Here is a 26918-nt window from a genome sequence, read left to right as displayed (position 1 = left end):
CAGCAACATCTGTACCATGCAGGGCAATCCTCAATCAGGAGCCACTGAGGGAGAGAGAGGAAGTGTGGTCAGAAAGTAGGATGTGAGCCACTGTGGCCAAAGGGGGAGAGAGTTTGAGGAAGAAAATGGAGTTTATTTATTTATTTATTTTTACTTTTATTTTTATTTATTATTTTTTTAAAGATTTTATTTATTTATTTGAGAGAGAGAGAATGAGAGACAGAGAGCATGAGAGGGAGGAGGGTCAGAGGGAGAAGCAGACTCCCTGCCGAGCAGGGAGCCCAATGCGGGACTCGATCCCGGGACTCCAGGATCATGACCTGAGCCGAAGGCAGTCGCTTAACCAACTGAGCCACCCAGGCGCCCCTATTTATTTATTTTTAAAGATTTTATTTATTTATTTGACAGAGAGAGACACAGCGAGAGGGGGAACACAAGCAGGGGGAGTGGGAGAGGGAGAAGCAGGCTTCCCGCGGAGCAGGGAGCCTGATGCAGGGCTCGATCCCAGGACCCTGGGATCATGACCTGAGCCAAAGGCAGACGCTTAATGACTGAGCCACCCAGGCGCCCTGAAAATGGAGTTTAGCAGGGTCAAGAAGAGCCTTCCAAAGGCCCAGGGGAATGGGGATGAGAGCAGGCCATTGCATCGGGCAGAGTCAGAGTCAGGGCTGGAGGAGAAGGGAGAAGGATCTGTGTGGTGACAGGAGCTGGAGGACTGGGGGGATGCGGGAGGTGACCAGGAAGCCTGGAGTGTGGCTGAGTGAACAGAGGAACAAGGACCACCTGGAGAAGCAGAGTCCCAAGGTGTGGGTGGGAGCATTTGGCTGGGAGTTCATCCTCAGCAGCCATTCAGATACATGTCTGAGGTGCAGAAAGAAGGCTGGGTGTGACTGAGAGAAGAAAGGGTACATACAGATCAAAGATATGCTGAAGTGGGGAGGAGAAATGAAGGAAAGCACATGAAAAAGTGGTAACTGAAGGGCGCCTGGGTGGCTCAGTCGTTAAGCGTCTGTCTTCGGCCCGGGTCATGATCCCGGGGTCCTGGGATCCAGCCCCGCATCGGGCTCCCTGCTCGGCGGGAAGCCTGCTTCTCCCTCTCCCACTCCCCCTGCTTGTGTTCCCTCTCTCTCTGTGTCTCTCTCTATCAAATAAATAAAATCTAAAAAAAAAAAAAGTGGTAACTGAAGCTGAGAGGCCTTTAGGATAGGACATCCAGAAAACCTGCATCAAAGGTCCTTGGTGGACACCATGACTTCCCCTTGGACCGCCCCCCACAAAAAAAACAATGGCCTCAATATTTCAAAAGTTAGAGAGTTTTATAAAGACAAAGGAGGGCAGAGTGATCTGAGGCAAATGTGCGTGTCTCGGATTTAGGAGTCCTGGGCCTGCCCCAGCTCTTAGCGGAGTAGCTTCACCATGACTAATGCAATTGGGGTTTCATGTAGTTTGGGGAACTGACAGAGAAGGTAATGTTATTTTTGTCAGCAGAGGCACCACTGGCCAGAAACAAAAAGAATGTAGTGTGTGTGTGTGTGTGTGTGTGTGTGTGTGTGTGAGAGAGAGAGTGGTGGGGGGAAGTGTTAATCAAATAATTCAGAGTAATTTCCATTGGCCCTTGGAATGCATTTTGATGTTCTCATTTGAAAAGGGGGAGTTATGATCTGAGAATTTATTTCACATTAAGTCACAAAGCTGTGAGGGCAAGATCCAACTGTGACGGGGTTTCCGTACTCCAACCCCTGGTAAACACTTCCTTTAACCCCCTCTCCTGCCAGCCATCCAGGAATTTGGCACCTGAGGAGGAGTTACCCAGGGCACAATACAAAGGGAGTGAAGGTTACAATAAAGGTTGTATTTGTTTTCAGATTTTAATTTGGGTCTTTATGATGAGGTACTATGGTAAATAGATATATTTTCTAAAGTTTGCATTTCTCTTTCTGTGGTTTTCCATGGCTTAAGTTGACCTCTATCCTGGATATAAACCAGTGATAAAGCAGGTGCAAGTGGATGAGGGACTGTGACCCTGTTTAGACCTGAGGATCTCCGGGATCTGGTTACCATGTTGGGGATGGAAAAAGTGAGTTCACCTTTAAGAACTGCTAGATACATGGGGTGCCTGGGTGGCTCAGTTGGTTGGGGGTCTGCCTTCAGCTCAGGTCATGATCCCAGAGTCTGGGGTTTGAGCCCCACGTTGAGCTCCCTGCTCAGTGGGGAGCCTACTTCTCCCTCTCCCACTCCCCCTACTTGTGCTCTCTCTCTCTGTCAGGTGAACAAATAAAATCTTGAAAAAAAAAAAAGAATTGCTAGATACATATGTGGACTAGGTGGCTTTCCTCTTAGAACTGAGGGCAGGGCTAAATACACCTATCCCCCTTTTCTTTTTCCCCTTCACTCTCACTTTTTACACCTTTCTTCTGGGAGCCATTAAAGAACTTTCGTTCAGAAGACTTTTCTAGAACTTTGCCTTCCATAATCTGTAGGGCATGCCAACACTATATGAACAGGAATGGAATAGTTTGAAACTCAGCTGTGAAGAGGTTAGTCACAGGAGAGCTGAAAGAGAGCAAATTTACCCCTGAAGCATGGAGTGGGGGGTGGTGTGGGTATAAATCCCAGTTCTCAGCTCCCACCTGGGGCAGGGCCTAGCAATCTATACACTCATCACTGTAACTGGGCGAGCCGGCTTTAAGCCCGTGAACAAGTTCTTTCTCTTTCTTCCAGGTCAGGGAACCAAGGCTCAGTGAGAATGACTGCCCAAGAGGTCATGGTGAATTTGGGGCAGGGCTGGGGCCAGAGCCCAGTGTCCTGACTCTGACGACAGGCCACCTTCCCCTGAAGCGCACTGGGCACTACGGTAGGATACTCTCGTACGCGGGGGCCTGGTTTTAAATGAACACTATTGTGTTGTTAGTACCCAGTTAGTACCCAGCCCACATTCTTGCCAGAGCAATCCCTGTCTTCCATTTTCTTTGCCTCCTCTTGCCTCCTTTCTCTGCATGCCCTCAAACACCACACAGGTAAACTTGTTTTTCTCAATATCTGTGCAAGTACAGAGACATGAAAGTCAAAGGTTGCCTCATCACAAGGCTGCCCTACTGGAGATCTGTATCTTGTTTATTTACTGAGGGAACAGACACGTTTGAAATCATCCGAATGGCTCTGGGATAGGTGAGGGGAGGAGGCTGCTTCTCGGCAGCTGGTGGCCCACCTCCAAGGCCCTAGGACAGGCCTGGAGCAAGCAGTGAAGCCTGGGTTTGTAGCAGCATGGTGGGAACCTGACTCAGAACAGGATAGAACCTTTTCCTTCATCTGTCACCTTTTCAGGCCACCCCAACTAGTGTCCAGATTGCTTAAAAGAGACTAAAACAGAGGGTACTTTATAAGCTGTAACAAGCAGCTTATGGCATGCTATGCTTCTCCTCCCCAAGAGACCTTCTGTGGGGTTCTGCAGGTAAGAAGTGTAACTCTCATTGGTAGGAAGCAACGTGAAGTTCATTTGGTGACTTATCTTTTTCTGTATCCAAATGCTATGCCTTAGGCAGGCTAAAGACAGCTTCCCTGGCCCTCACGTTCCAGAAGTACGTCTGCCTCCACTCTTGTCGCGGTGTGAGGGGCCAGAGTGGTCCCTGTGGTTGGCTCCATCCCAGGCAATGACCAGCTCAGCTCCATTTCTCTCTTGCCTTCCGCCATTCTGGATATTCCCTCCATGGGACTCAATGGACCTTGACCTCTAGATGTTGGCTGGCCCTGAGCCTGCCAGTTACTCAGTCCAGGAGGATCATGTGGTGGAGGGCTAATGCTCCTTTCTGAAGCAGTTTGGGCAGCCCTGGCCTGAGATATTTTACATGGATCTTAATTAGACTTGGCCTCCTGCCAGGGGAAGTAACTCATCTGGTCCGTGGAAGGGAAAGTGGCACACCACGAGTGCCTCCCACGTATCCCATTCACTTACGGCTCTGCCTGGCCCCTGAGGGTGAAGTGGAGAGGGATATCATGGCGCGTCATGCTGGGGGGTCTTTAGAAGGCAAGAACACTAAGTGGCAGAGGAAGACTCTGGGGGTGAGGCGTACATATCAAGCAAACCGTTTCCTTGTTACACATTTCCATATGGGATAAGCCCACACCACATACCGATAGTGAGATGTGCAGAGAACGACAGAGAACACCCACCTGCTCCGCGTGGGGCCCAGCTGCGTGTTCCCGGTCACGGCTTGGCTTACTCAGCCTCTGAGGTTACAATTTCCAGGGCAGAGGAGGACCGTCTAAACTGGGCCCCAACCGCCCTTCCCACCTATTTCAAACTCACTCCCAAGGCTGAGTACGTCCCAGGAAGCTCTGAAGTCTTGTGATGACCCACAGACAGGCGTCTGTGGGCTGCACGTGTCCACAGGAAAGGTACAGTTGAGAGCAGCAACAGGTGCGCCCCCTCAGCGACTCTGGTGCTTGAACCTATGGCCCAGGATGCTTTGGGTGGTTGCCATAAAGCCAGAAGAAATCAGAAAAGGTCCAGTTTAAAAGCCAGAATCTATTTTGCCGAAAACCTCCGTATGTGTGTGCCTTCCAGACATGGCACTCCTTGAGGGAGACTTGCGTAGTTCATTACAACATAGACAGAAATGGGAGTTAACGCTCAGTATAAAACTCGCAGCAGCATTTTGCTCCCTGGAGCATCCCCAGGGTCCTCATCCGGCAGCCTGTCCCATAGGGGGCGTTTGGGGGGGCGAGCCGGGCCAGCACAGCTATAACTCATCCATCATGGCAAGCAGATCATCCCCCTTGCTGGCGCTCTGCCTCGGCTGGTCCATGACCTCAAACTCCCCCATGATGCGAGCCAGCTCCTCGTTCCTCTGCTGGTCCTGTTGGAGAAGTGAGAGGGCAAGGCTGAGAAGGGTGTTTCAGCAAGGCGGCTTCTCCGAGCAGATGGTGTTGAATTTTTGTCCCGCCACTGTGATGCGTGTCAGAATAGGGACTCTGGACACGTGCTGGTGAGAGAGAAGGGAGGGCGTGGGACGTTCGAGGTTGGCAGGAGATGAGGAGGGGACTGACGCTTGGCTTGTGTAATTGCCTGCACCCACCTGAGTAGCTTGTATGTTGAGAACCTCATAGGATAACTCTTCTGGCCTGGTTAGCGCTGCTTGTCTGCAGGAGGTGGTAGAGAAACGGGTCAAAGGTTAGGGTTTTCTCCCTGCCAGTGTGGCGCACTGGCATCTGATAATTTCGCTGCCTGTTTTTTCTGCCTCACCTTCTGCCACTTCCCTTCAGCTTTCTGCCCTTTTCCCAAGCAGTGCACCCGATGCTCCGGAAAGTCAAGTCCTTATCTGTCTCTGTGCCTTTGCATGTACTGAACTGGGCCAACAATGTTTTTCCCCTTCCTCTGCTTGGCAAACTCCAACACCAAGCCCAGATGCCAACTCCCTCCATCTGCCGGTGCAAAGTCAATTGCTGAGTCCTCCCTTAGCGCATTTATGACATGGCACTGAAATAACTTGTGTCCGGTACATTCTCTTCCTACCCTGCGAGCTCCTGAGCACAGGCTCTAGGTCTTACACTCCCATCTTTGTGTCCCCGGCACTTACCATGTAAGCACACAGGTGCACCAAAGTTAGTTCAGTGGATATGGAACTGGAAGGCAGCCCCCACCCCAAATATTTGGTTGTGGGGAGGGTCACATGAGATAATGGTGCAAAGGTGCTCTATAAACTGGAAAGCTCTGTATAAATCTGGGTGGATGACTCTTCCTATTGGTTTTGGGGGAGACTGTCTTATCCCAAAGACATCAATCATGCTCTGACTCCCCTCTGGTTTCTTAACAGATTTTTCTTACTATGATTATCTTGACTTCCAATACTTCTTGTTCAGCTATGCTTTGCTAAGTAAAACATTAGAACTATTTCTTGAATGAATCCAGAAGGTTCAGACTATTTAATACTGGTGGATTCTTCTTTAACTAGGTTATTTAATTTGCTGGGTTTTCCTCTGTGACCTTTACATCTATATTTATAAGTGTTACTGGCTTATAATGGCCATTTTTTGGTTCTTATCACACTTAGGATTTTTAGATATGCCTTGTAAGAAGCAGGTTTAAAACGTACTCCTCCTCTTCATCGGTGGTAAAGAGATTCAACCGGAATCCTGGCTCAGGGCCACTGGGTTTCTTAATCTCCATCCCTCCCATCAGCCTGGCCAAGAAATTCAGCTCTTCTTTAGCAAGAGGGTTTGGAGCAATGCTTTCCTGCAGAAACAATTTCATGATTTTTAGCCACATGAAGGTGATCACATTTCCTGCTGAGACCCTCGAGACCCACGGTGGTATTATAGAACCAGGCAAAACAATAACTGTTTAAATTATCCTAGGAAGAACTGGGTCCAAATAAAGCATAGAAAACAGGCTTAAACCCAAACAGAAAAAGTCCACATCAGAAGCAGAAGGACCCTTATTAGCAAGGCAGCAAACCAGAGATTCTCACACTTTCAAGATGAGTGGAGGGCCCCAGGCATCCCCGTTCTCCTCCAACAACCTTCCTCCTTGAAGGAGAAGAACATTGCTTCCTCTTCTGTCAATCTAGTTCCCTGGGCATTTCCAAGCAGCCTCAGCAAATGCCCTGGGGCCTAGGGCCCTCCTTCCATCGGAGCTACCACACTGCCCTCAGGTGGTGACTGTGGTGAACACACCCGGGATCCAGTCCCTCCTGCTGCAGTCTGGCCCATTCAACGCTCACGCCTCCTTCCAAGCCCGCTCCTCTAACCGAGCTGCCCCCCTGCTCTGCCTCTTCCACTGTCTTTTTTTTTTTTTTTTCCTGTCACTCTGCCGCCAGTTATCTAAAGTAGAGTTCTCCTCTTACTTCTTCCTTGCTGGAGATAAACCCCCTCTGCCTTCTGCCGAAATGGCAAAGTCCAAACTGCTTAAGCCTCTTTGGAATCAAGCCCCAGTGCCCCGGTATAGGCAAATCTCTGGCCACCTGCCTCAGTTGCATTATGATCTAGCCATGCAGGAGAGACGCTGCCTCCCTGCTTCCCCCAAATACCACTCTGCTCTTTTGTCCCTTGGCGCCTTTGCTTATACTGACACCTTGGTCTGCATGCCTGTTTCTCCTTCTAAGCCAGCTTTGTGTCCCTGGGTTCCCAGCCCATAGCAGTAGTTCAGTAAATGTTTGCCAAATAACTGAATATTTCCTGATCTGTCCTAGAGCTAGCTAGTAGCGACTTGTGTGAGAATTTACAAAGATGGAATTCAGAGAATCTAAAACCCCGTTTTGAACGTAGCTACCGCAGCACTGTAGAGGGCAGCACTGAGAAGGGTTTGCTGTCAGGATCAGAAGACACGGCAGTGCTGGACTCCGCACCCACAGACCCGGGGGCGCTGGTACAATGCTATTTCACGTGGCCTGGTGTGTGGTTCCGGCTTAGTTACGGTGGTTGAGCCAAGCCTAAAATTACCTAATTAGTCAGATCACTGGAAGTCTTCATGAGAAACTACAATTAAAAACCTTTGTCCTTGTAAGGCTGAACTGAGAAGATGGCAGACAATGAGGGAAAAACGCTGGCTAGCTTTGAAGTCTAGAGCTTCCACCCTTCTCCCCGTCTAGATTTGTGTGTCGAGAAGTAAGCTCTGAAGATGAAGAAGGAAGGCAGCAGCTCACCTGTGTCCGGGAAGCTAAGTTTTTGGATGCTCCAGACATGTGGGTTTCCACGGGCCGGTTCATACTGTACCTGGTATCAACGGAAAATTGTAAAAACACTGCCCAGCCCTTTCACACCGACTTCCTTGTAACTCATAAACAGAGCGCGTAACTTCTATTGTGAGACATTAAAAAGCATCCAGAAATGTGCTGGGAGTACAGAATATAACTGAGTGGGTGCCAACCATACAGACTTCATGCTTTCCCAAAGAAAAATACCTGCGAGGCTGCGTGGAAGTGGCTCTTCTGGCAAAGGAACATATTTTACTGCAGAAAATGTGAACACTACGTGAAGGCCTCGCCTTTCTGACCTCCACTGTGACACAGGGTTGGGCTAGTTCTCTTCCGTGGCTACTGACAATTATATATCTTTTCAGTCTGGTGCGTTGCCTTATGTTTGGAAATGTTGGGGGCCCTTTGAAAATGTCAGCGCTCTGCATGCACTGTATCTGAGAGGGGAAATGATTTCACTTGTCAGCAGGGATTTTCATAGTGGAAGTCAAGCGGGTTTTTTAAGTGAAGTGACCTCCCTCAGACTTGAATTCATTCAGGGAGGGAGAATTTGCTTACATATTGGTTCCCAGTTTCAGGACTCGGTCTCCATAAAGTTCAAAAGAACCTTCTTTTGGTGCAGTGACATAGTGTCCACCATGCTTGAATTCTATCTTCTTCACTTCTTTGCCTCTGTCGTCGAATATTCTACAATACAAATATGACATGATGGAATGTTCTCCAAGCTTGGGGAGTCCTGGAGGCTTCTTTATTCTTTGTACTATGGGACAAAAAGGAATTCGTGCACTCCTTCAAGATAAAGATGCTGGTTGAAGCAATAATAATAATAATACAATAATAATAATATTTACCAAGCGCATATTATGTGCCAGGTGCTGTGCAAGCACTTTAGAGCATTATTATCTTATTCACCCTCACAGCAACCATTTAATAGATGAGGAAGTGAATCCTGAAGAACTGGGTGCTTGGCCTCAAGTGTCTGCTCAGTGGCACAGCTGGGATGAGAACCTGACCTTCTACCTGCCGTGCTTTACTGAAGGAAGGGGGCGCCCAGCAGTGCCGCATTCTCTGTGGTGGCCCACGTGTTTGTTCCCTGGCACCCCAACGTTGGTCTGACGGTTACAGTTGAGAATTCACCTGATGAGTCCAGGAACTTCAGTTCCCCAGGGAACAGGCCCAGACACGGGCAACACAAAGCGACCATTAGAATTCTGGACTCTGTCCTTTAGAAATATGGATACCTGGAAAAAAAATACACTTATTGTCATTTTTTTGGTATATTTTTCTAGACACAAGCACTCTGAGGATGGGTAGATGTATAATGGCTTGGGGATGTTACCTAGTGAGTTTATAACAACGAGACAGAAAGACTCAGCATAACTAGCCCTGCAGAGTTACGGTGTTGTTACAAACAGACCTTTTGAAGTGCACAGCAAGTCTTCCAGGTGAACTGTATTACCTCCATTTTAGAGATGAGGAAGCTGAGGCTCCCAGAGTGAGGTGACTTGCCCGAAGAGAATAGTAAGAGACAGGGCCACGATTCAAAACTAATTCCACACCCATTCCTTGTTTCCCTGCCGAACTTCCCATACATCTGTGAGGCTTGAGCTATCCAAACCTTCATTTTACAGGTGAGGAATTGGCAGCTTAGAGGTTGAGGCACTTTCTCAAGGCCAGCCAGCTCACAGGGGGCAGAGCTGAGGATTCAACCCTTGTGTTTCTGACTCTGGAGCCCAATTTTTTGGCCATGTGCTGGACTGGTGGGAAGAGGCCAGAGCACGTGGATACAGTTGGCATTAGAGTCTGAAGTTTTTCTATGTGACTGAAAACACCACATTATGCTTATTTCTACTCCCTGGTTTGTGTACTTTTTAAAAAAATTTATTTTTATTTTTTTTTAGGTAATCTCTATATCTATACCCAACATGGGCCTCAAGCTCAAAACCCAGAGATCAAGAGTCGCCTGCTCTACCGACTGAGCCAGCCGGGCACCCCCTGGTTTGCATACTTCATGTCGAGGTCAGGGTCAGATTAAATCCCATAAAGGCTGTAGCAGTTAATCAGTTTTATTGGATCTTAGCTTCCTCATCTGTAAAATGAGATAAATTTGAAGATCCCTTAACTCTAAAATGCTACAAGATTATATTCGTAATATCATCAAAAGTAAGCATCTGTTGCGTGCAAACAAACGACAATGGGAAGCGGTAAGAATTCATAAGCTGGCAGTTTGGCTCGGCTCATGCCCCGCCTGGGGCACTCCTTGGCTCTGGGTTTTTGGTAAGTTACACAACCTTTCTGTGCATTGGTTTTCTCTTCGGTAAACTAGGGGTAATAATAGCATCTATTTAATGGGCAAATGTTACCCGCTAAATCAGATAATGAAAAGGCAGTTATCACAGAGTCTGACACATAGTAAGTGCTCAATACATGGTAGCTAATACTCTCAGTATTGCAGTCTAATTGGACACAGGACCCAAGCATAAAATGGGAAAAAGGGACAGTATAAAGCAGGAGATGCTGGGTAGCATATGCATAGTTAAATGACCCACTGAAGAGAATGACCACAGGCATGGGGGTGGTAGGGCTAACTGTGGGTTTGGAGCTGGTCCTAGAGGAAGGTGGGTGTAAAGACATTTTAGAAGCAGAGATGGGAGGGCAGAAGGTATGTTTTCGGGGGAATGTGTAAACTGGTTTGATTGGAGGGTTTGGCTGGACAACTGTTAAGGAATTTTTGCCCTTGAGATTCTGTGACCAAGAATGTGAATACAAGCACAGAGAAAGAAAATTTAGAGACGTGGGAATGTATATATATGTGCTGGACCCTCTGTGAGCCTAATTCTAACACAGTTAGACTAATTCTAACACACTATGTCACAGCAGGTCTGAAATGGACACACTTCAGTCCAACGTGTAGCTGTGTTTGACCCAACAACCTGCCCTTGGCTGGACAGGACTGTTGGGTCTGTCTGCTTGCCCAGCCCCTCTGCTGGCCCTCAGCTGTAAGTGCGACTCTCCCCTGTCCTTCTCCTCTTACTCCACCCTTTTTTCCCCCAGCTGATCCCATGTATTCCCAGTGTTCACCTCCGTGCTGATGGCTCCCAGATCTCGAGCTGCCACTTAGCCTTCTTCCCTGGGCACTTGATGCATCTATCCCGTTGCCTATTAGACGTGTCCACCTATAGGTTCCGTGGGATGCACCTCAAATTCACCCTGCTCAGAACAGGGGTCATCATGGATCCTCCTCTGGTGTTTCCAGTCGTAGTGGATGACACCATGAGGGCACCAAGCCAGCAGTCTGAGCTCCCCTGACCCCCACCTTCCTATGTCTATTCAGTCGTCAAGCCCTGCCTCCCCAGTATCCCTCCTTGTATCTGGCCCCTCCTTTCCGCCCTGGTCCCTGGTGCAGACCTTTGTTGTTTCTGACTTGGCCACTGCAGGTGCCTCCTAACTGACCTCGCTGCCTGCCCTCTCACCCGGTTGTGATCCCTCCTCCAATGGGCTGCTGCAGAGACTCTTCTAAACTTCTATCTGACCATGTCCCTCCCCTGCTTCAGTGGCTCTCTACTGCCTGCCTGATAATGTCCAGTTGGCCCTTGTTCTTCTCTGTAGCCATGTTCCTCCTTGAATCCTATGTTCCAGCCATACCCAAACGCTTGCAGCCTTCTGCACCCCCTGCACCACCAAATACCCCAGGCGGTTACGTGCCTCATGCCCTTATTGGGGTGGTGTCCTTCACCTAGGGTGTCCAGGTAACCCCTCCCCTTATCTCCCATGGGCCTGTGAAAACCCATTTTTAAAAAAAGATGTCAGATCCTCTATGAAGACTTTTCGTTTTCTTTTCTTTTAAAAAACATTTATTTAAGTAATCTCTACACTGAACGTGGGGCTTGAACTCACAACCCAGAGATCAAGAGTCGCATGGTCCACCAACTGAGCCAGCCAGGCGCCCTGACTTTTCTGATTCTCTTAGGTAGAACTGACCACTCCCTCCTTTGTGGCCTCTCTCTTTATACTCTCCTGTTTTAAAATCAAACATCTGCAAGGCACTTGGTGCCTTTTCCCCTTCTCTAATGAGTTCCTGAGGGTAGGAAGCATGTTTCCTATGGAAAGAGGAAATGAAGGTCACAGAGCTGTGGGGCCAGAGTGCTGGATGAGGCATGTTCCCGAGGGTGGGGACAGGGCTCTGGTGGCCAGGAGGACAGGGAGCCAGGGATGTGAACACTCTGGGAACACAGGTGAGTGGCTTGGCAGGAAGTTTCAGCAGTGAGTGCTGAGTGCAGGGTTTGCACGGTGTTGTAGTGGCTGGTCTGGCCTCACTAGAGGAGGGCCACGTTGGTGAGGGCAGGAGAATAAAGATCTGAAAGTGAGGGGGCAGGTGGCAGAATGCCGACCCTGCTTCTCACATCCTACCGGTGGACGAGGGAGAATGACCAGCCTCCACCAAGAGCCAGAAGTCTTCAAATGCCATCTCTATGATGTATGCTGACCATCTCTCCTCTGGGCTCTCAATTTGCATATTCAGTTGCTTATTTGACATCGCCAAATAGGAGGTCTAATAGGCAAATCAAACTTAGATAGAGTTAATTAATTTTTCTACCCAAATACACTTCCCTCAGTCCCTCTGCCTCTCATTCAACGGCACTAGGCACCAGCAGCTGCTCAGGCCAGAAACATAGTAGTCATTCTTCGTTTGTCTTTTCCTTCCTCCCCACGTTCAATTTCTCAGTAAGTCTTACTGCTCTTGCCCTGAAGGGATACCCCAGATGTGACGAGTTCTCGCTATCTCCAGTGGCAGCACCTACGCTAAGAACTTTCATTTTCTACCTAGATTTCTACAATAGTGTCCTCACTGCTGTCCTACCTCCAACTCTGTCCCATGCAGTTCATCTTCCAGAACACAAATCAGATCATGTTACCACTTACCTTAGGAGGCCTGAAATGTTTTCTTTACTCTAAGAACAAACTAAACTCCTCACTAGGGTATAAAGCTAAAGTCAGCTGGTAGGTGCCAGTTCGGTTATGACTGGCGTCTGGCCTGATCCGTTAGTGCCCCCCCTGCACACTCCACCTGTGAACTGCAGCACTCCTGCCTACACGCGCTTCACTCACACTGGCTTCCTCTCCGTCGTGCTCTGTCCACCTCAGGGCCTTTGAACTTGCTGTCCCTTCCGTTTAGAGGTGCTTCCCTGAGGTCTTTGTTAGTTACGTTCTCAACTAAAATGTCTGTCCTCAGAAAGGCTGCCCTTGACTCGACTCTAACTCTCTCATAAGGATGTGCTGTCCCGTACAGTAGCTACTAGTCGAGTGCGGCTATTAAAATTAAGCCAAATTAGGGGCACCCGGGGGGACGCAGTCGGTTAAGCGTCTGCCTTTGGCCCAGGTCATGATCCCACGGTCCTGAGCTCGAGTCCTGCATTGGGCTCTCTGCTCGAGGAGAAGCCTGCTTCTCCCTCTGCCCCTCCTCCCGCTCGTGTGTTCTCTCTCTCCCTGACAGATAAATAAATAAAATCTTAAACAAATTAAGCTAAATTAAAAATTCAGTTTCTCGGTCACACTAGCCATATTTCAAGTGCTCAGTGGCCACCTGTGGCTAGTGGCTATTGTACTAGACAGCACAGATACACTCTCCATCATGAAAGGGCTATTGGACAGCGCTGGTCGCAGGCGACATCCCATCTCTGTTGCCCTTTATAACTTTACCTTATCTTGCCATCTTCCTAAAGTTATCAGAACAAGAACATGACTTACTTATCCTCCCTGTCTATTCCTACTAGGCGTAGAACCTCGTTAAGGCAGGGCCTCGGTCTTGTTCACTTCTGTATCTCTAACACTGAAAATGGTGCGCTCTATAAACCTGTGGTGGACTGACGAGTGTCACAGGGATGAACTGTTTCCAAGCAGAGCGGGTCGTGGAGGGGAGGGATAGGGAACGTTCTATGAAGAGGCAAAGATGGCATGATGTTTTCCAACAACTGAAACAACGGGAGGCACACGAGGAAAGTCCTCGAGGGAAGGAAGCATGAATGGAATGAGAGTACAGGAGAGGGTGGCTGAGCTGAGGCGCCTACCCTTTCGGAGGCAACTCTGGAAGGACTCTGGAGGGCTGAGGGGGTTGGGGATTGGAATGGTTGTAAAGAACTGCTCAGGATTCCACGTGGAAGTGGTCTTTGGGCGGTCTGTGGCCAGGCCTGGGTGCAGGTCAGGGCCTTGAGCACATTCAGACCACTTCAGGTTGTTTCTTGATACCACAGAAAGCTGTGGATATCAGGATGCGGCGTTTTGCGTTTGCTTTGGTTAAACAGTAAGCAAGGGAGTGTTAGATCAGACCAGTGTTTTCTTGACTTTTAGTGGGTTTTACTAACAAATCTAAAGACTACCAAGGCTGTTTTGAAAACAGAGAAAATCTGCCTTGGCAAGCACAAATTGCAGCTGAGCAGAAATACCATTCAAGACCAGATTTGGAAGACCAGCCAAGTGTCACAGCGGTGGCTGAATATCGTCAGGATATGTGATTCCTATTTTTCTTCATGACCATTCTGATGTTTCATTGCTTGCCTATTTAGCAATTAAAGCTTAATATATTTTGTAGTTTAATGTATTTTAATGATTTTGTTATAAACTTATTACTAGGAGTGTCTTTTCATTATAATGAATTTTATCTTGTCAGAACTGAGAAATCAATATGGCTGCTCATATTGCTACAATCCATGAAACAATGTCCAAATAGGCACCATTTGATAAGAATCTGATGCAGAGTTTTCAATATTTTAAAGCAATGCCAAACTTAATCTTATTTGTAGTTTCATATTTTTTATTTTAATCGATGACTATTAGAGATCTTAATTTATATTGGTGTTATTATTACTCGATCCATAGCAAATAAAATTATTCATGAGGGTTAAACATAAAATTGGCCTCTGAGTTGAAATCTATTTGTCTTCCCTGGTCCGTGGAAGGGAAATAATGATCAGGCACTAAGTGCATCCTACTGCTTCTTTTTTTTTGAATTTTATTGTGTGAATATGTTACGCCTACACAAGTACAAGATTCAAAAGGTTCAAAAGATATATGATGGAACATAAGTCTCTGTCCTGTTCCCATCCTCCATGCAGTTCTCCACAACCAGGAGGTAATCACTGTGACCAGTTTCTGGAAGGAAACGTACAAGCAAATCCACACATATTACACACGATGCATCAGTATACGCTCGCAATAAGGCATCATCATGTCCAGTTTTCAGATGAAGAAGGTAAGGCTCAAGAGAGGTAATTTGCCCAAGCTCATGGAGCTGTGTTGGAGCTGGGATTCAGACGCCAGGATGTTTGACTCCAGAGCCTCGGCTCATTTGGCCCTATCACCCATCCTTCCCTGAGCATCGTGTTAAGTTATGCAGAGGAACGAAGTCCTGTCCAAGAGAGACAGGCCCCACATTCAGGAGCTCAGCAGTGTGTGGAGTTGTCCCAAGTAGGCCTGACAGGGTCAGGACGCAGGGTCAGTTGGGAGCCACAGCCAACAGGCAGAGGGGGGCCTGAGCCAGCCTGGGGGCAGCGGGGAGGGGAAGGAGGATGTGGACCCTGAAAAGGCAGCCTTGGGAGAGCTTTAGATGAAGAGCAGAGAAGGGGAATCAAAGGTCATGCTCTGCTTCTGAGCTGAGTGAGTGAAGAAGTCGTGGGGCCCTCACAAGAAATCGGGATGCTGGAAGTGGTGCAGGACTGGAATTTTGGAGATGAGTTTCACTGCAGACCTTACATTGTAGGCACTGGGTGCCTCCTCATGGAGAGCTCAGCAAGCAGGTGGAGATGTGGGTCTAGGTGGCAGGGCTAGGGCAAGGGGAGGGTGTAGGTGAGACTCCGAAATCCTAGGTGAAGGTGAAGGAAAGGGGGAGGAAGGAGTGAGGGGCACAGAGCTGGGAGGGGTAAAGCAAGGCCAGGATGGTCTGGCGCCATGAGAGTCCAGGAAAGGTGGGTTTCATGGAGTGGGAGGGCAGCCTCCTGCCAGGGGCAGATACTGGAGAAGTCAAGGATGTTAACGGTTTGAGAAAAGGCTTTCTCATTGATATCAGGCTGGTAGCCTTGAGAACACATTTCCTCCAGAGAAGAGAATAAATCATATTTTAAAGGAACACATAAAGTAACTGGGAAGGAATGGTGGTATCATTGTCTTCCTTGGTCCATTTAAAAACTGCTGAGATTTGTTATCAGAAAGTTTATCATCATGGAGCCAACCATGGAGGAATCACTAACTGGGCAACCTCAGCCCTCCTTTGCCTGACCACTTGGCACCCTGCTTCCCTAGGACGGCAGTGGCAGCGTGCTCCTGGGCCGCCCATTCACTCACCCGGATGTGCAGGTCCTGGAAGAAGATGAGGAGTGTCTGCCGGATCAGCTGGAACTCCCCCGCAGACAGTGCCCCGTATATCTGCCGGATGCAAAGCAGAGAGAAGCGCTTCACTTCCAGAAGTGAGGTGAGAAGTGCAGATGGGCAAGGCTAGGCGGGCACTGGGGGGCGGGAGCCACAGAAGCAGGCAGGGGACTCAGCTGCTGGGGCTGAGAGGGGCAGCGGCAGAGCCAGTGCGGCCGACCCCAGTGGGCCACAGCCAAGTTGGGGGATACTTCACCTCTCTTGTTCCCCCCAGACCTGGAGGGGCCTTTCCCCCCGCCAGCTCCCTTTCAGAAAAGTCAAGAGGAAATGGCCATGCCCTGTGTCGTTGCTTTCTGCATGTGGAAGCCCACAGTGAGAGGGCCTAAGACGGTAATGCCTGTTATATGACCAAATGGATACTTGTAGATTTTTAGGATTCTTCAGGAGAGTGGCAGGCTTTGGCATCCGTCATCCTGTTCTGTCATAGAATCTGGCCTTTTTTTTTTTTAAGATTTTATTTATTTGAGGGAGGGGGGTGGGAGGATGGGTTAGCCTGGGGGTGGGTACTGAGGAGGGCACATTCTGCATGGAGCACTGGGTGTTATGCACAAACAATGAATCATGGAACACTTCATCTAGAACTAATGATGTAATGTATGGGGATTAACATAAGAATAAAGAAAAAAAACAAAACTTAAAAAAAAAAAAAAAGATTTTATTTATTTGACAGAGAGAGGGAACACAAGCAGGGGGAGTGGGAGAGGGAAAAGCAGGCTTCCCGCGGAGCAGGGAGCCTGATGCGGGGCTCAATCCCTGGGACCATGACCTGAGCCGAAGGCAGATGCTTAACGACTGAGCCACCCAGGTGCCCCGAATCTGGCTGTTTTTAACAGGGGAATGAGAACAAGAATGGGGCTGAGAGGTGATGAACCGGCGCCCCGCTTACTTCAGTCAACTGCCGGAAAGTCTCCTCCACCTGATGCAGGATGGCTGGGGAGTCTTGGATGAAACCCTTGATGGCGTCTAAATGATTGAAAGTGATCAGCAACACATCTTTGGGCCGGGGACACAGCAGTATTTGGTATTTGAAAGCCATGGTCATCAGGTCATACAGCTGCACAAAAAATAGAAGCAGACATCAGCACCTCCACACAATCGTCCAGTCAAGCATTTACTGAAAACCAGTTCTGGGCATCTCATACAGCTCAGGTGACCATGTCGGTTATCACTCAAACCAAGAGTGTAAAAGGGGATGATGTGAATAATGAAACTGGGACAACAGGTATAAACCAGGGCATTCCCGGGAAAGCCAGGATTTCTGGTCAGCTTACGTATGCTGCTGACAGGAACATGTTTGGAACAGTATTGGCAGCCGTGGGGCCCTGGACTGGGTGCTGGCCTCAGGGAGAGCAAGTTCAAAAACCAGCCCTCTGCTGTTGTGGTCGATGTGTTGTGGATGGCCCTGGCCATGTCCCTTTGCCTCTCTGAGCCTGAATTTTCTCATCTGTAAAAAATATTCCCTGGGGCACCTGGGTGGCTCAGTTGGTTGAGCGGCCAACTGTTCTTTTTTTAAAGATTTTATTTATTTATTTGACAGAGAGAGACACAGCGAGAGAGGGAACACAAGCAGGGGGAGTGGGAGAGGGAGAAGCAGGCTTCCTGAGGAGCAGGGAGCCCGATGTGGGGCTCGATCCCAGGACCCTGGGATCATGACCTGAGCCGAAGGCGGACGCTTAACCGACTGAGCCACCCAGGCACCCAAGTGGCCAACTCTTGATTTCGCCTCAGGTCATGATCTCACAGTCTGGGCTCCCTGCTCAGTGTGGAGTCTGCTGGAGATTTTTCTCTCTCATTCTCCCTCCCCCCTTTCGAGCTCTCTTTCTCAAATAAATAAGTATATATATAAATACAATCTTAAAAGAATTACTCCCTAATTTCCTGTCGTTGCTAAACTGCTGAGAGGAGTCAAGGGGAGAGTATGTGTGCATGTGGCAAGTGTGAAATCCTACAACCATGTAAGAGCAATTTTAAATGGTGAACAATCCTTAATGAGATATCAGCATGCCCCACGTGCGGTCTGGCTGTCCACGAACCATCAGAGGCGAGACACTGGTGAGGACCAAAGTGGTCAAGATAGGTTTTGTGGAAGCAGAAGGCTGCAGGCATAGGTTCACACCAACTGTCACATATGGCGACTGCCTGAGTAGGTTTGGGGCTGAAGATGAGGGCTTTCTGAAATGACCACAGTGGGGGTGCCTGGGTGGCTCAGTTGGTTAAGCGACTGCCTTTGGCTCAGGTCATGATCCTGGAGTCCCGGGATCGAGTCCCATGTCGGGCTCCCTGCTCAGCAGGGAGTCTGCCTCTCTCTCTGACCCTCCCCCCTCTCATGCTCTCTATCTCATTCTCTCTCTCAAATAAATAAATAAAATCTTTAAATAAAATAAAAATGAAATGACCACAGTGTTTTCCACCTAGTGCCTGGGAGAAGGCCGATGCTGACAGTGGCAGGGCAGTCTGGGGGATGGGGGTGGAAGGAACCGGTCTGGGAGAGAAGCTAGGGCATGACTGACGCAGGATGGAGGATAATCTACACCCACGGAGTGTAGTGCTGAGCGCACTCACATACATCACCTTGTTTGGTCCCATTTAATCTTCACATGGACTCTATGACGAAGATGCTAGCCCCAGTTTAAAAATGAAGGGACTTGCTTAATTTCACACAGCTGGTAATAAATGGCAGGATGAGCTTTGAGCTCAGGATGTTCAGATCCTAAGGCATTTGCTAGAACTTTCTACATGATCCCATTTCTCCAACATGCAGCTAAATATTTCATTTGGAAAGCAGAATACCCAGGAACACCCTGGGGTGTGTGGGGGCGGAATGTATAAAACTAAAGATACAGACTTGGGACTCTCTGCCATCATTATCACACGTTAAGCACCTGTTGTCGACAGGACCCCATGAGAGGAATAAAGGATAAAACCAGGTAGAAGACAAAGAAATGAAAGTTCAGAGTTATTCAGTAAATTGAGTCTACAGCTAGTATGGTAGAGCTAAGACTTGAAACCAGATTTTTTTATTCCAAATTCTGTGTCCTTTCTCCATGGAAACCTAAACCTTCTCAAAGGCAGAAGAAGAGCAAGCAGCAGAGGAGATGATTAACATTGATTGAACATCTATTATGTGCCAGGCCTACGTGTTTTATGTTTTCTCACTTAATCCTCCTGAAACTGATGAAAAAGCTATTATTATCCCCATTTTATAGATTAGAAAGTGGAGGCTCAAGGAGATAAAGGAGCTTTCCAGAAATAAGTGAGAGGAGGTAAGGGCACAGTTAAAGGGAGACAGCTCCCTGAGGTTGCCAGGTACCAGCCGGAAGTGAGCACGGATTTTGTATACTTGGCACTCACTGTCAGTCCTCAGGACTTACAAACATTCACATAATGGAGGAACTAAAAAATGAATCCTTTTAAAATTATTATTATTGCTATATTAAAAGTAACTGAAGTCCATATTTTATTCAGATTTCATTAGTTTTCCCCTAATGTCCTATTTCTGTTCCAGGACCCCAGTTACATTTAGTCATCAGGTCTCCTTAGGCCTCTCTTGGCTGTAATGATTTCTCTAACTGTCCTTGTTTTTGGTGGCCTTGAGAGTTTTTGTTTTTTTTTTTAAGATTTTATTTATTTATTTGAGAGAGAGAATGAGATAGAGAGAGCATGAGGGGGGGAGGGTCAGAGGGAGAAGCAGACTCCCTGCTGAGCAGGGAACCCGATGCGGGACTCGATCCTGGGACTCCAGGATCATGACCTGAGCCGAAGGGAGTCGCTTAACCAACTGAGCCACCCAGGCGTCCCGACCTTGAGAGTTTTGAGTACTGGTCAGGTACTTGTAACATGACCTCCAAATGTTATCTGTCTGATTTTATTTATTTGACATAAAGAGAGCACAAGCAGGGAGAGCAGCAGAGGGAGAGGGAGAAGCAGGCTCTCCATGAGCAGGGAGCCCTATGTGGGACTTGATCCCAGGACCCTGGGATCATGACCTGAGCCGAAGGCAGACGCTTAACCGACTGAGCCCCCGAGATGCCCCATCTCTCTGACGTTTTTCTCACAATCAGAATGGGGTGTGGGTTTTTAGGAGGAAGACCACAGAGGTAGAGTGCTATCCTCATCACACTATATCAGGGTACACACAACCAATGTGACTTACCACCATTGTCATTGACCTTATAGTGTTTGTCATTTTTCCACTGTAAGTCAGCTGTTCTCTTCCCTTTCCATACTGTCCCTTTGGAAGGAAGTCACTGAGTATAGCCCCCATACAGGGAGAGGGGAGTACCTATATTCTGAACAGGAGAGTTTTTTGAATAGGAGATTTTGCAGAATGCCCCAATAATTTGTGTCCCAAAGAAACAGATATGTTCAGGGGCACCTGGGTGGCTCTGTCAGTTGAGCGTCTGCCTTCTGCTGGGGTCATGATCCCAGGGTTCTGGGATCGAGCCCCACGTCGGGCTCCTTGCTCAGTTGGGAGCCTGCTTCTCCCTCTCCCTCTGGCTGCCACTCTCCGTGCTTGAGCTCTCTCTCGCCAAATAAATGAAGGAAATCTTAAAAAAAAGAAGGAAAGAAAGAAACAGATATGTTCATGTTCCCTTTTTTTTTTTTTTTTTTAAAGATTTTATCCATTCGTTTGAGAGAGAGAGTGTGGTGAGAGAACACGAGCCAGGGGGAGAGGCAGCGGGAGAAGGATTTCTGCTGAGCAGGGAGCCTGACACGGGCTTGATCCCAGGACCCCAGGATCATGACCCGAGCCAAAGGCTGACACCCAACCAACTGAGCCACCCAGGTGCCCCAATATGTTCATGTTCTAAGTAAAGACTGAGCAGTTTTGAATTTGCTTTAAAAATGCCCGGTTTCCTCATCACAGAGCTGAGATTTGTTCTGAAGCAGAATTAAAGTTTTTAGGGATAGGCACTTGCACTGGGTCGAGGTGTGTGTTCCTGAATATGGGCATGAACACCAGCTCTCTCTCTGGGCAGGTGGAACGACATGAACATCAGAGGGGTTGGGATGGATGACTTGAGGTCCTTTCTAACTCTGGAACTCAATACCAACAACTGATACTTACAAGTGTCTTTTTTTGGCGAGGCACCACTGCATACATCATCTCATTTGACCCAGTCTGTGCTCATGCACCAAAGGTACAAGAAATGCAACCAGGGGGACAGAGGCAGCTCTCTGCTCACCTTATCCATGCTGGCCTGGTTTAGTCTCATAATGGAAGCATGAGCCAGGCGGTCGTAGACAGTCCTCAGGGCCTTCTTGGAGTAGAGCTCTTGCGGTTTGAACAATTCCTCCATAAACTTTTGATTGAACATGGTTGAGATGATGTCATTCAGAACTGTAGAGACAAGAGAGAATACAGCTAAGCAAGTACTGGAGGAAGCTTTATTCAGGAAATGCTCTCTGTATATGAATGGAATGCAGGAGCTGGGTCTATGCAGAGTGGGGATGCTGATGTGCTGGTGAGATCTGCTCCCTCAGGAGAAACCACACAGGTATCCCAATAGAAAGCAGGGTCCAGAGTGCTTTATGAGACTGTCTCTGAGCAAACATAAATGTGACAATGTGCTTCAGTGGTTACAAACCACTTTTGCACATACATTATCTCACTTGATGATAGGGGAGATGTTTCTTTAAAAAAATTCCTATGAACATTTTAGATTAGATCTCTTCCTTAAAATGAGAAACAACATTGCTCTTTTTTTGGTTTGTTTAGCTAATCTATAATGTTTTTACTTAAAATTAAATTTCATAAAAGTGGAACCAATAACGGTAATTGACTCTTTTTAAAGAAAAAACATTTCATGAAAATAGACAAGTCTACCCACTGGTGAGAGATGAAAATATCTCTAATGTTTCTACAAACATGTACTTCAGATCAGCACCATTTTAGAATGTCTTAATTTCTACATTTGATCTATAATATTGATATTACACTATGGTGATGTGTCTCATATTGTTGTTCAAATGGAAAATTTCCATCTGGTGAGAATAAAAATCCTAAGGCATGTGCAAACCAAAGTGTCTATAATTCTAGTTCTTTATTCACTTGTTCATTTCAATATTTTGTGCTACTCAAATAATATTAATTGAAGGCTAGGAAAACCCTCTGGTACAAGAAATAGGAACAGGTATGCATGAACACAGATTATTCTTAATTAAGCCAGATATATCCTGGCCTAAGGGTGACAGGATAAGGATGCTGAGAATGTACATTCACGGTAATTAAAATTTGAAAGGAAACTGATAATTTACAATAATTATACAAAATCAATTATTAAACATGAGTGATTATCACTGAAGGATACAAATGCCCCTCTCTCTTGCCAAAGGTTGCACCAGGTGATTGGTTGTGACCGTGTATTTTAGAGACGGAAGGCAAGGTGGCTCATTCAGGTCATGGTTTCAGGCAACCTCTCCAGCTTTAAATAATTGATAGAAGTACCCTGGGGGCCAGGCCAGCATTGGGGTGTCCGTCTGGCTCAGTTCGTAGAGCATGCGACTCTTGATCGTGGGGTTGTGAGTTTGAGCCCCACTTTGGGTGTAGAGATTACTTAAAAAAAATAAAATCTTGGGGCGCCTGGGTGGCTCAGTCTGACTCTTGATCTCAGCTCAGGTCTTGATCTCAGGGTGGTGAGTTCAAGCCCTGTGTTGGGCTCCACGCTGGGTGTGGAGCCTACTTATAAACAAACAAACAAACAAATAAAATATTAAAAGCATCTCAAAGAGCATTTTTGGGGAGAAGGGGGAGCTTCTTCATTGTATTTAAATTTAGAGGGAGGGGAGGGGATTCCCCACCTTTTGACACAAAAGAACTAAATGACTGACTCCCTACAGATGTGTTGAACTCACACTTGACCTTGGACTTTACTTGAGGCTCCATCCTCTTTGTGAGGAAGAACCTAATCCATTACCAACACAGGTTGTCTCTCACATCTGACAATTTGAACCCATCGCAGCTTGCCCTTAATGTGCACTAACATTTCCCCAGTGTGGACAGCTTGGAGACATAGGAACTTTTCTGGGTTTGCTTCATGAATGGTCTTTTGTCTTTGACCTAAGCAAGCAAGGACCGGTAAGAAACTGGGTTTTCTACCTTTTTCTTACCATAGCCTATATCAAATGCAGAATTTGCAAGGAAATAGGTACAAATGAAAAGCCACACACAAGGCATTGAAAGAAAGAATTTGAAGAACTTTCTACAGATTTATGTAGGGCAAAGAGGAGTGCCCAAGAGGAAGAATTCCAGTTGAAGGATCGCATCAGCTCCGATTATGTCAATGCTTTCGGAAGCTGCTATTCGCGTGGGTGCTGAGCCATTTCTCTAGAGTCTTTTAAGAGTCCCTAGCAGTATCTATGAATATAGCTTAGACTCAAATACATCAGTTCTAAAAGAAAGAAAATTGCAGGGGGATTGTTAGTCACTCTGGCAAAGTAAAAAGCAAAATGAAGCCTTTCCCCCTGGGAAGTGAATAGGCTATATATCATCACGGCTCCTTGCACCCTAACAACCAGAAAGTTCTCCTGTCGTTAAGAGTACAGCACGCCCTGTCCCTGTGGGCCGAGCAGTGAACACAAATGACCCCACAGAGGAAATGGCAGTTTGATGATTGGGCCCTGGTACCCAGAGCTCCCGCCTCTCGAATTTAAGTCTTTGGAAAGACTATGGGGGCACAAATTGACAAGTTTACGTCTTACCCTGTGCTTTACCTAGCACTTGGTTGAGGTGGGCCTAAATCTGTACCAGACGTGAGATGAACACCAGGGCACAAAGCGGAACTGGCAGCTATCCCTGCCCTAGAGAAGTAGCCCAGGTCGTATTTAAGTTAAACCTGAGAAATGGGTTTAAGCAGACCTGTCAGTCAGTCTTGGTGTTAGTTTTTGGCACTCGCATGAGCTTTGCATAATTTCATGAGGCAGGAATGCACTAGGAGCCAGGTTTCGAGGGACAGAGACTAAGGGCAGGGAAGGAAATAAATTTTCACAGTTGCATCAGAAGTGTTAGTAACTGAGTTCTTAACAGATAAGGTTGCTCGTCCTGGGTTCTGAAGTCAGTTTCTCCTCATTATTTTGTCATGCCTAAGTTAAAATAAATTCCAATGATTCAATTATGTATGCTAACAGCCTTCATAATCCATACCTCTTGCCTGAAATTCTGCCCTGCGTCAAGAGGTGGGCCAAAAACTGCTCACAGGAAATGGTAAAAGTCAGTAAAAGTGTATCAAGCACTTCAGTTGGGTTTTTCTTTGAGCCTGGCCTGATGAAATAATTCTCTTGATGAAAGCAACTGAGTTTTTGCCAGCTACCTCCGCTATACATTTGTTTTGGGGAACACGCAATTTGGAACCCAGGGTAAAAGGGAGAAGCTACTACTTCTGGATGGTTACGGCTTTTGAATCCTTACTATGTCCCAGGCACTGGCCTTAGAAGTTTCAATGCATTCTCTCATTTAAACCCCAAGACAACTCTGAATTATTCTCCTTATTCTATCAAGGAGGAACGTTGAGTTTTAGATAGGTTAAAGTCCAAGGTCACACAGCTGGTGGTGGAAGTGAAATTAGGATGGGGTGTTTGATTTTAATGCCCGTGCTCTTACATATTACACGCGTCATCTCCTCAGCACACTTGGTAGGCTGAGAGCATTGAAAACATTGAGGACAATGGCTGATGACATGCATCAACTGCACCCAAATGTCAAGTGATGGAAGGTCCTTGCGACATTTAAGGGTGAGAAAGGCTAAGGTTTTATTCAAGTTTGCTGCTAGTCGTGGGTGAAGGGAAAATGGAAGATTCGGCACGACAAGGCCATAGCGCATGCGCGCTTCGCATGCAGCCACCTGCTTCCATGTCCCTCCGTTGCTCGGTAGAGATCTCTGGGTGCTGAGCAGAATGGCTCAGGGAGGAGCCCTGGTGTCGAAGCACAATTCTTTGGCTGCACGATACTGTCACAGAATTATTTTAAGGACTATCAAATAGGGCAGCCGACCCAGAAGTGTAGCTAATGCCCTGCAAAACTTGGAACAGACGAAAGGACAAATACCTCAGGTGCCATATGGTCCTTCGGCCAAAGTGTGCTTGGTTTTCATCTGACATGCTGTATTTATTTAAGTAAGAGATTCCAACGTACAACCAGTCTCTTGGCTAAAGAGAAACTCACGCCTGTGTCTTTCTTAGACATATTTAGGGTGGTCCCCCAGTAAGCCCAATGATGAAGGACCGAGTGAGCCTGTGGATGCAGACTGAACGCATGCAGCCCAGAGATAGCATACCTCGTTTTCTGTCCACCTCTGTCCATTCATCTACATGAAGCATATAAAAAGAAAACACCAGTTCATGAAGCAAGAACATTCTTTTCAAGGAGGCTTTAAAAATAGAAATTCCAATGATCTGGTCTATGAAACTTTACTTTGCATGTTTGCATTAATGTCTAATGCAAATACTCTCTGCCTTCCATTTGAAACTTTGAAAAGGATGACGGGTAAATAACAAGTTCCCAAAAAGCCCTGGAGAGGCTGTACCTTCCCGAGAGGAACCTCGTGGGAGAGGAAACCCGGAACTAGCTCCCCTGGGTTTATCTTGAAAGGCCCGAGAAGTCATTTTCTCTAATGCTATAAGAATACACCTCATTCAAAGGAAGGCTTTACAAGGGCGCCTGGGTGGCACAGTCAGTTAAGCATCTGACTCAGGAGGACCGGGGCGGTGGTGCCACAAGGGGCTCAAGTACTCTAAGGGACAGTGGCTACCGGCTGTTGAGCTGGCAAAAGCATGTCCCGCGTTGGCGCCCTCCTGAGGGCAATGACGCTCAGCTCCAGCAGAGGTCGCTGGAGTGCTGCGCGCTCCCGCCCCGGTCCTCCCGAGGATCCCGGGGAAAGTAAACCGTGTTCTGTCTGTCTGTTGTTATTTTTCCAGATGACTTGCTTATGCCAATTTCACTTTAGTTATATTTTGAGTGGGAGGAAGGCCCAAGGCTATCCAGAGCTGCCTGCTAAATTGGAACTAGAAAAATAAAAACAGAACCTCACCACCATTTGGTTGCTCAGTACTTCACTGTGATCTGCTCCTCCTGGAAAAATCACTTACTGGCTGTGTGTCTGTTTCCCCTTCTGTAAAATGAGGAATGTAAACAAAATGTAATAGGGTTTTATTTATGAGGATTTTTAAGAGGACTGGAGTGAGGCAAAGGCACTTTTATTATTCTTGCTATTGCTTAAAACGGGGGACAATATTCATATGCAACACTCAAAAGTTGCCCCATGGCGAGAGCACTTCCTTTCTGTTGAATGCCAAACTAGAGGCCTCCACTGTGGTGAAAAACTGCAGTATCTGCAATGGCCTCGTGGGAACGGCATGGCCTCCAGACCAATTAGTTGTGTAAGAGAATGAAAACACCTTGAAGAAATATGGTTTCCATTCACAGCATCAACGGGGGACTCGTTTACAGTGTCTCGTGTTTTATAGGCCTCTGTGCACCAGCAACTGTCACAGCGGCTCCTTTAGCTACACCAGCTCTACATGGTGGGATAGATGGGTGTTTCCCAGCTTTCTGAATCCTGCACTCTCCACCCTGTTTTTTCGCTATCTTCTACGAGTCCCCATGAGCCAGTTACTTTCTGTCATTTCTTTCATAAAATCAGTGGGTCCATTGGACAATTTCTTCAGGGCTCCCCCTCTCTTCCCGACCTCCCATTTCCCGCACCCCCAAAGGTTCTGATACAGTCCCCCCAAATATGGAAGTATAGTGTAGCACTTAAGGACATACTGGCTAAGAGTGTGAGCTCTGGAGCCTGATGACCTGGGTTCAAA

At 47.3% G+C, this 26918-nt stretch overlaps 1 protein-coding gene and 1 long non-coding RNA gene across 7 annotated transcripts in view; one reads left to right on the top strand and one right to left on the bottom strand.

Moving 5' to 3' along the window:
• Positions 1-4073: 4073 nt before the first annotated feature.
• Positions 4074-26918, bottom strand: part of OSCP1 (organic solute carrier partner 1) — a 29615-nt gene continuing 6770 nt past the window's right edge. For 3 of the 6 annotated variants that reach the window (XM_064589453.1, XM_045898078.2, XM_054512983.2), the window contains 9 exons: positions 21299-21453; positions 16999-17166; positions 16029-16109; positions 8829-8932; positions 8250-8378; positions 7641-7710; positions 6093-6232; positions 5076-5139; positions 4074-4856 (listed from right to left, as the gene is read on the bottom strand). In XM_064589453.1, coding sequence (XP_064445523.1) covers positions 4740-4856; positions 5076-5139; positions 6093-6232; positions 7641-7710; positions 8250-8378; positions 8829-8932; positions 16029-16109; positions 16999-17166; positions 21299-21430 — 1005 coding nt within the window. In that variant the 5' untranslated portion in view covers positions 21431-21453 and the 3' untranslated portion in view covers positions 4074-4739. Of the gene's footprint in view, positions 4857-5075; positions 5140-6092; positions 6233-7640; positions 7711-8249; positions 8379-8828; positions 8933-16028; positions 16110-16998; positions 17167-21298; positions 21454-22560; positions 22744-25384; positions 25415-26137; positions 26219-26918 lie in introns of those variants that run through there. The other 3 variants (XM_054512984.2, XM_064589452.1, XM_045898080.3) reach the window with 3 other exon arrangements.
• Positions 14808-17083, top strand: LOC135364199 (uncharacterized). Its single transcript, XR_010411017.1, has 3 exons — positions 14808-14940; positions 15987-16155; positions 16946-17083. It is a non-coding gene; the product is annotated as an uncharacterized LOC135364199 (long non-coding RNA).

Source organism: Mirounga angustirostris, unplaced genomic scaffold (assembly GCF_029215605.1).
Source record: "Mirounga angustirostris isolate CCGP_5_RB_7025 unplaced genomic scaffold, mMirAng1.0.hap1 SCAF_4, whole genome shotgun sequence".
In the NCBI taxonomy this organism is placed as follows: domain Eukaryota; kingdom Metazoa; phylum Chordata; class Mammalia; order Carnivora; family Phocidae; genus Mirounga; species Mirounga angustirostris.
Note: the sequence above shows the minus strand (reverse complement) of the source record. Positions and strands in the feature narration are given on the sequence as shown.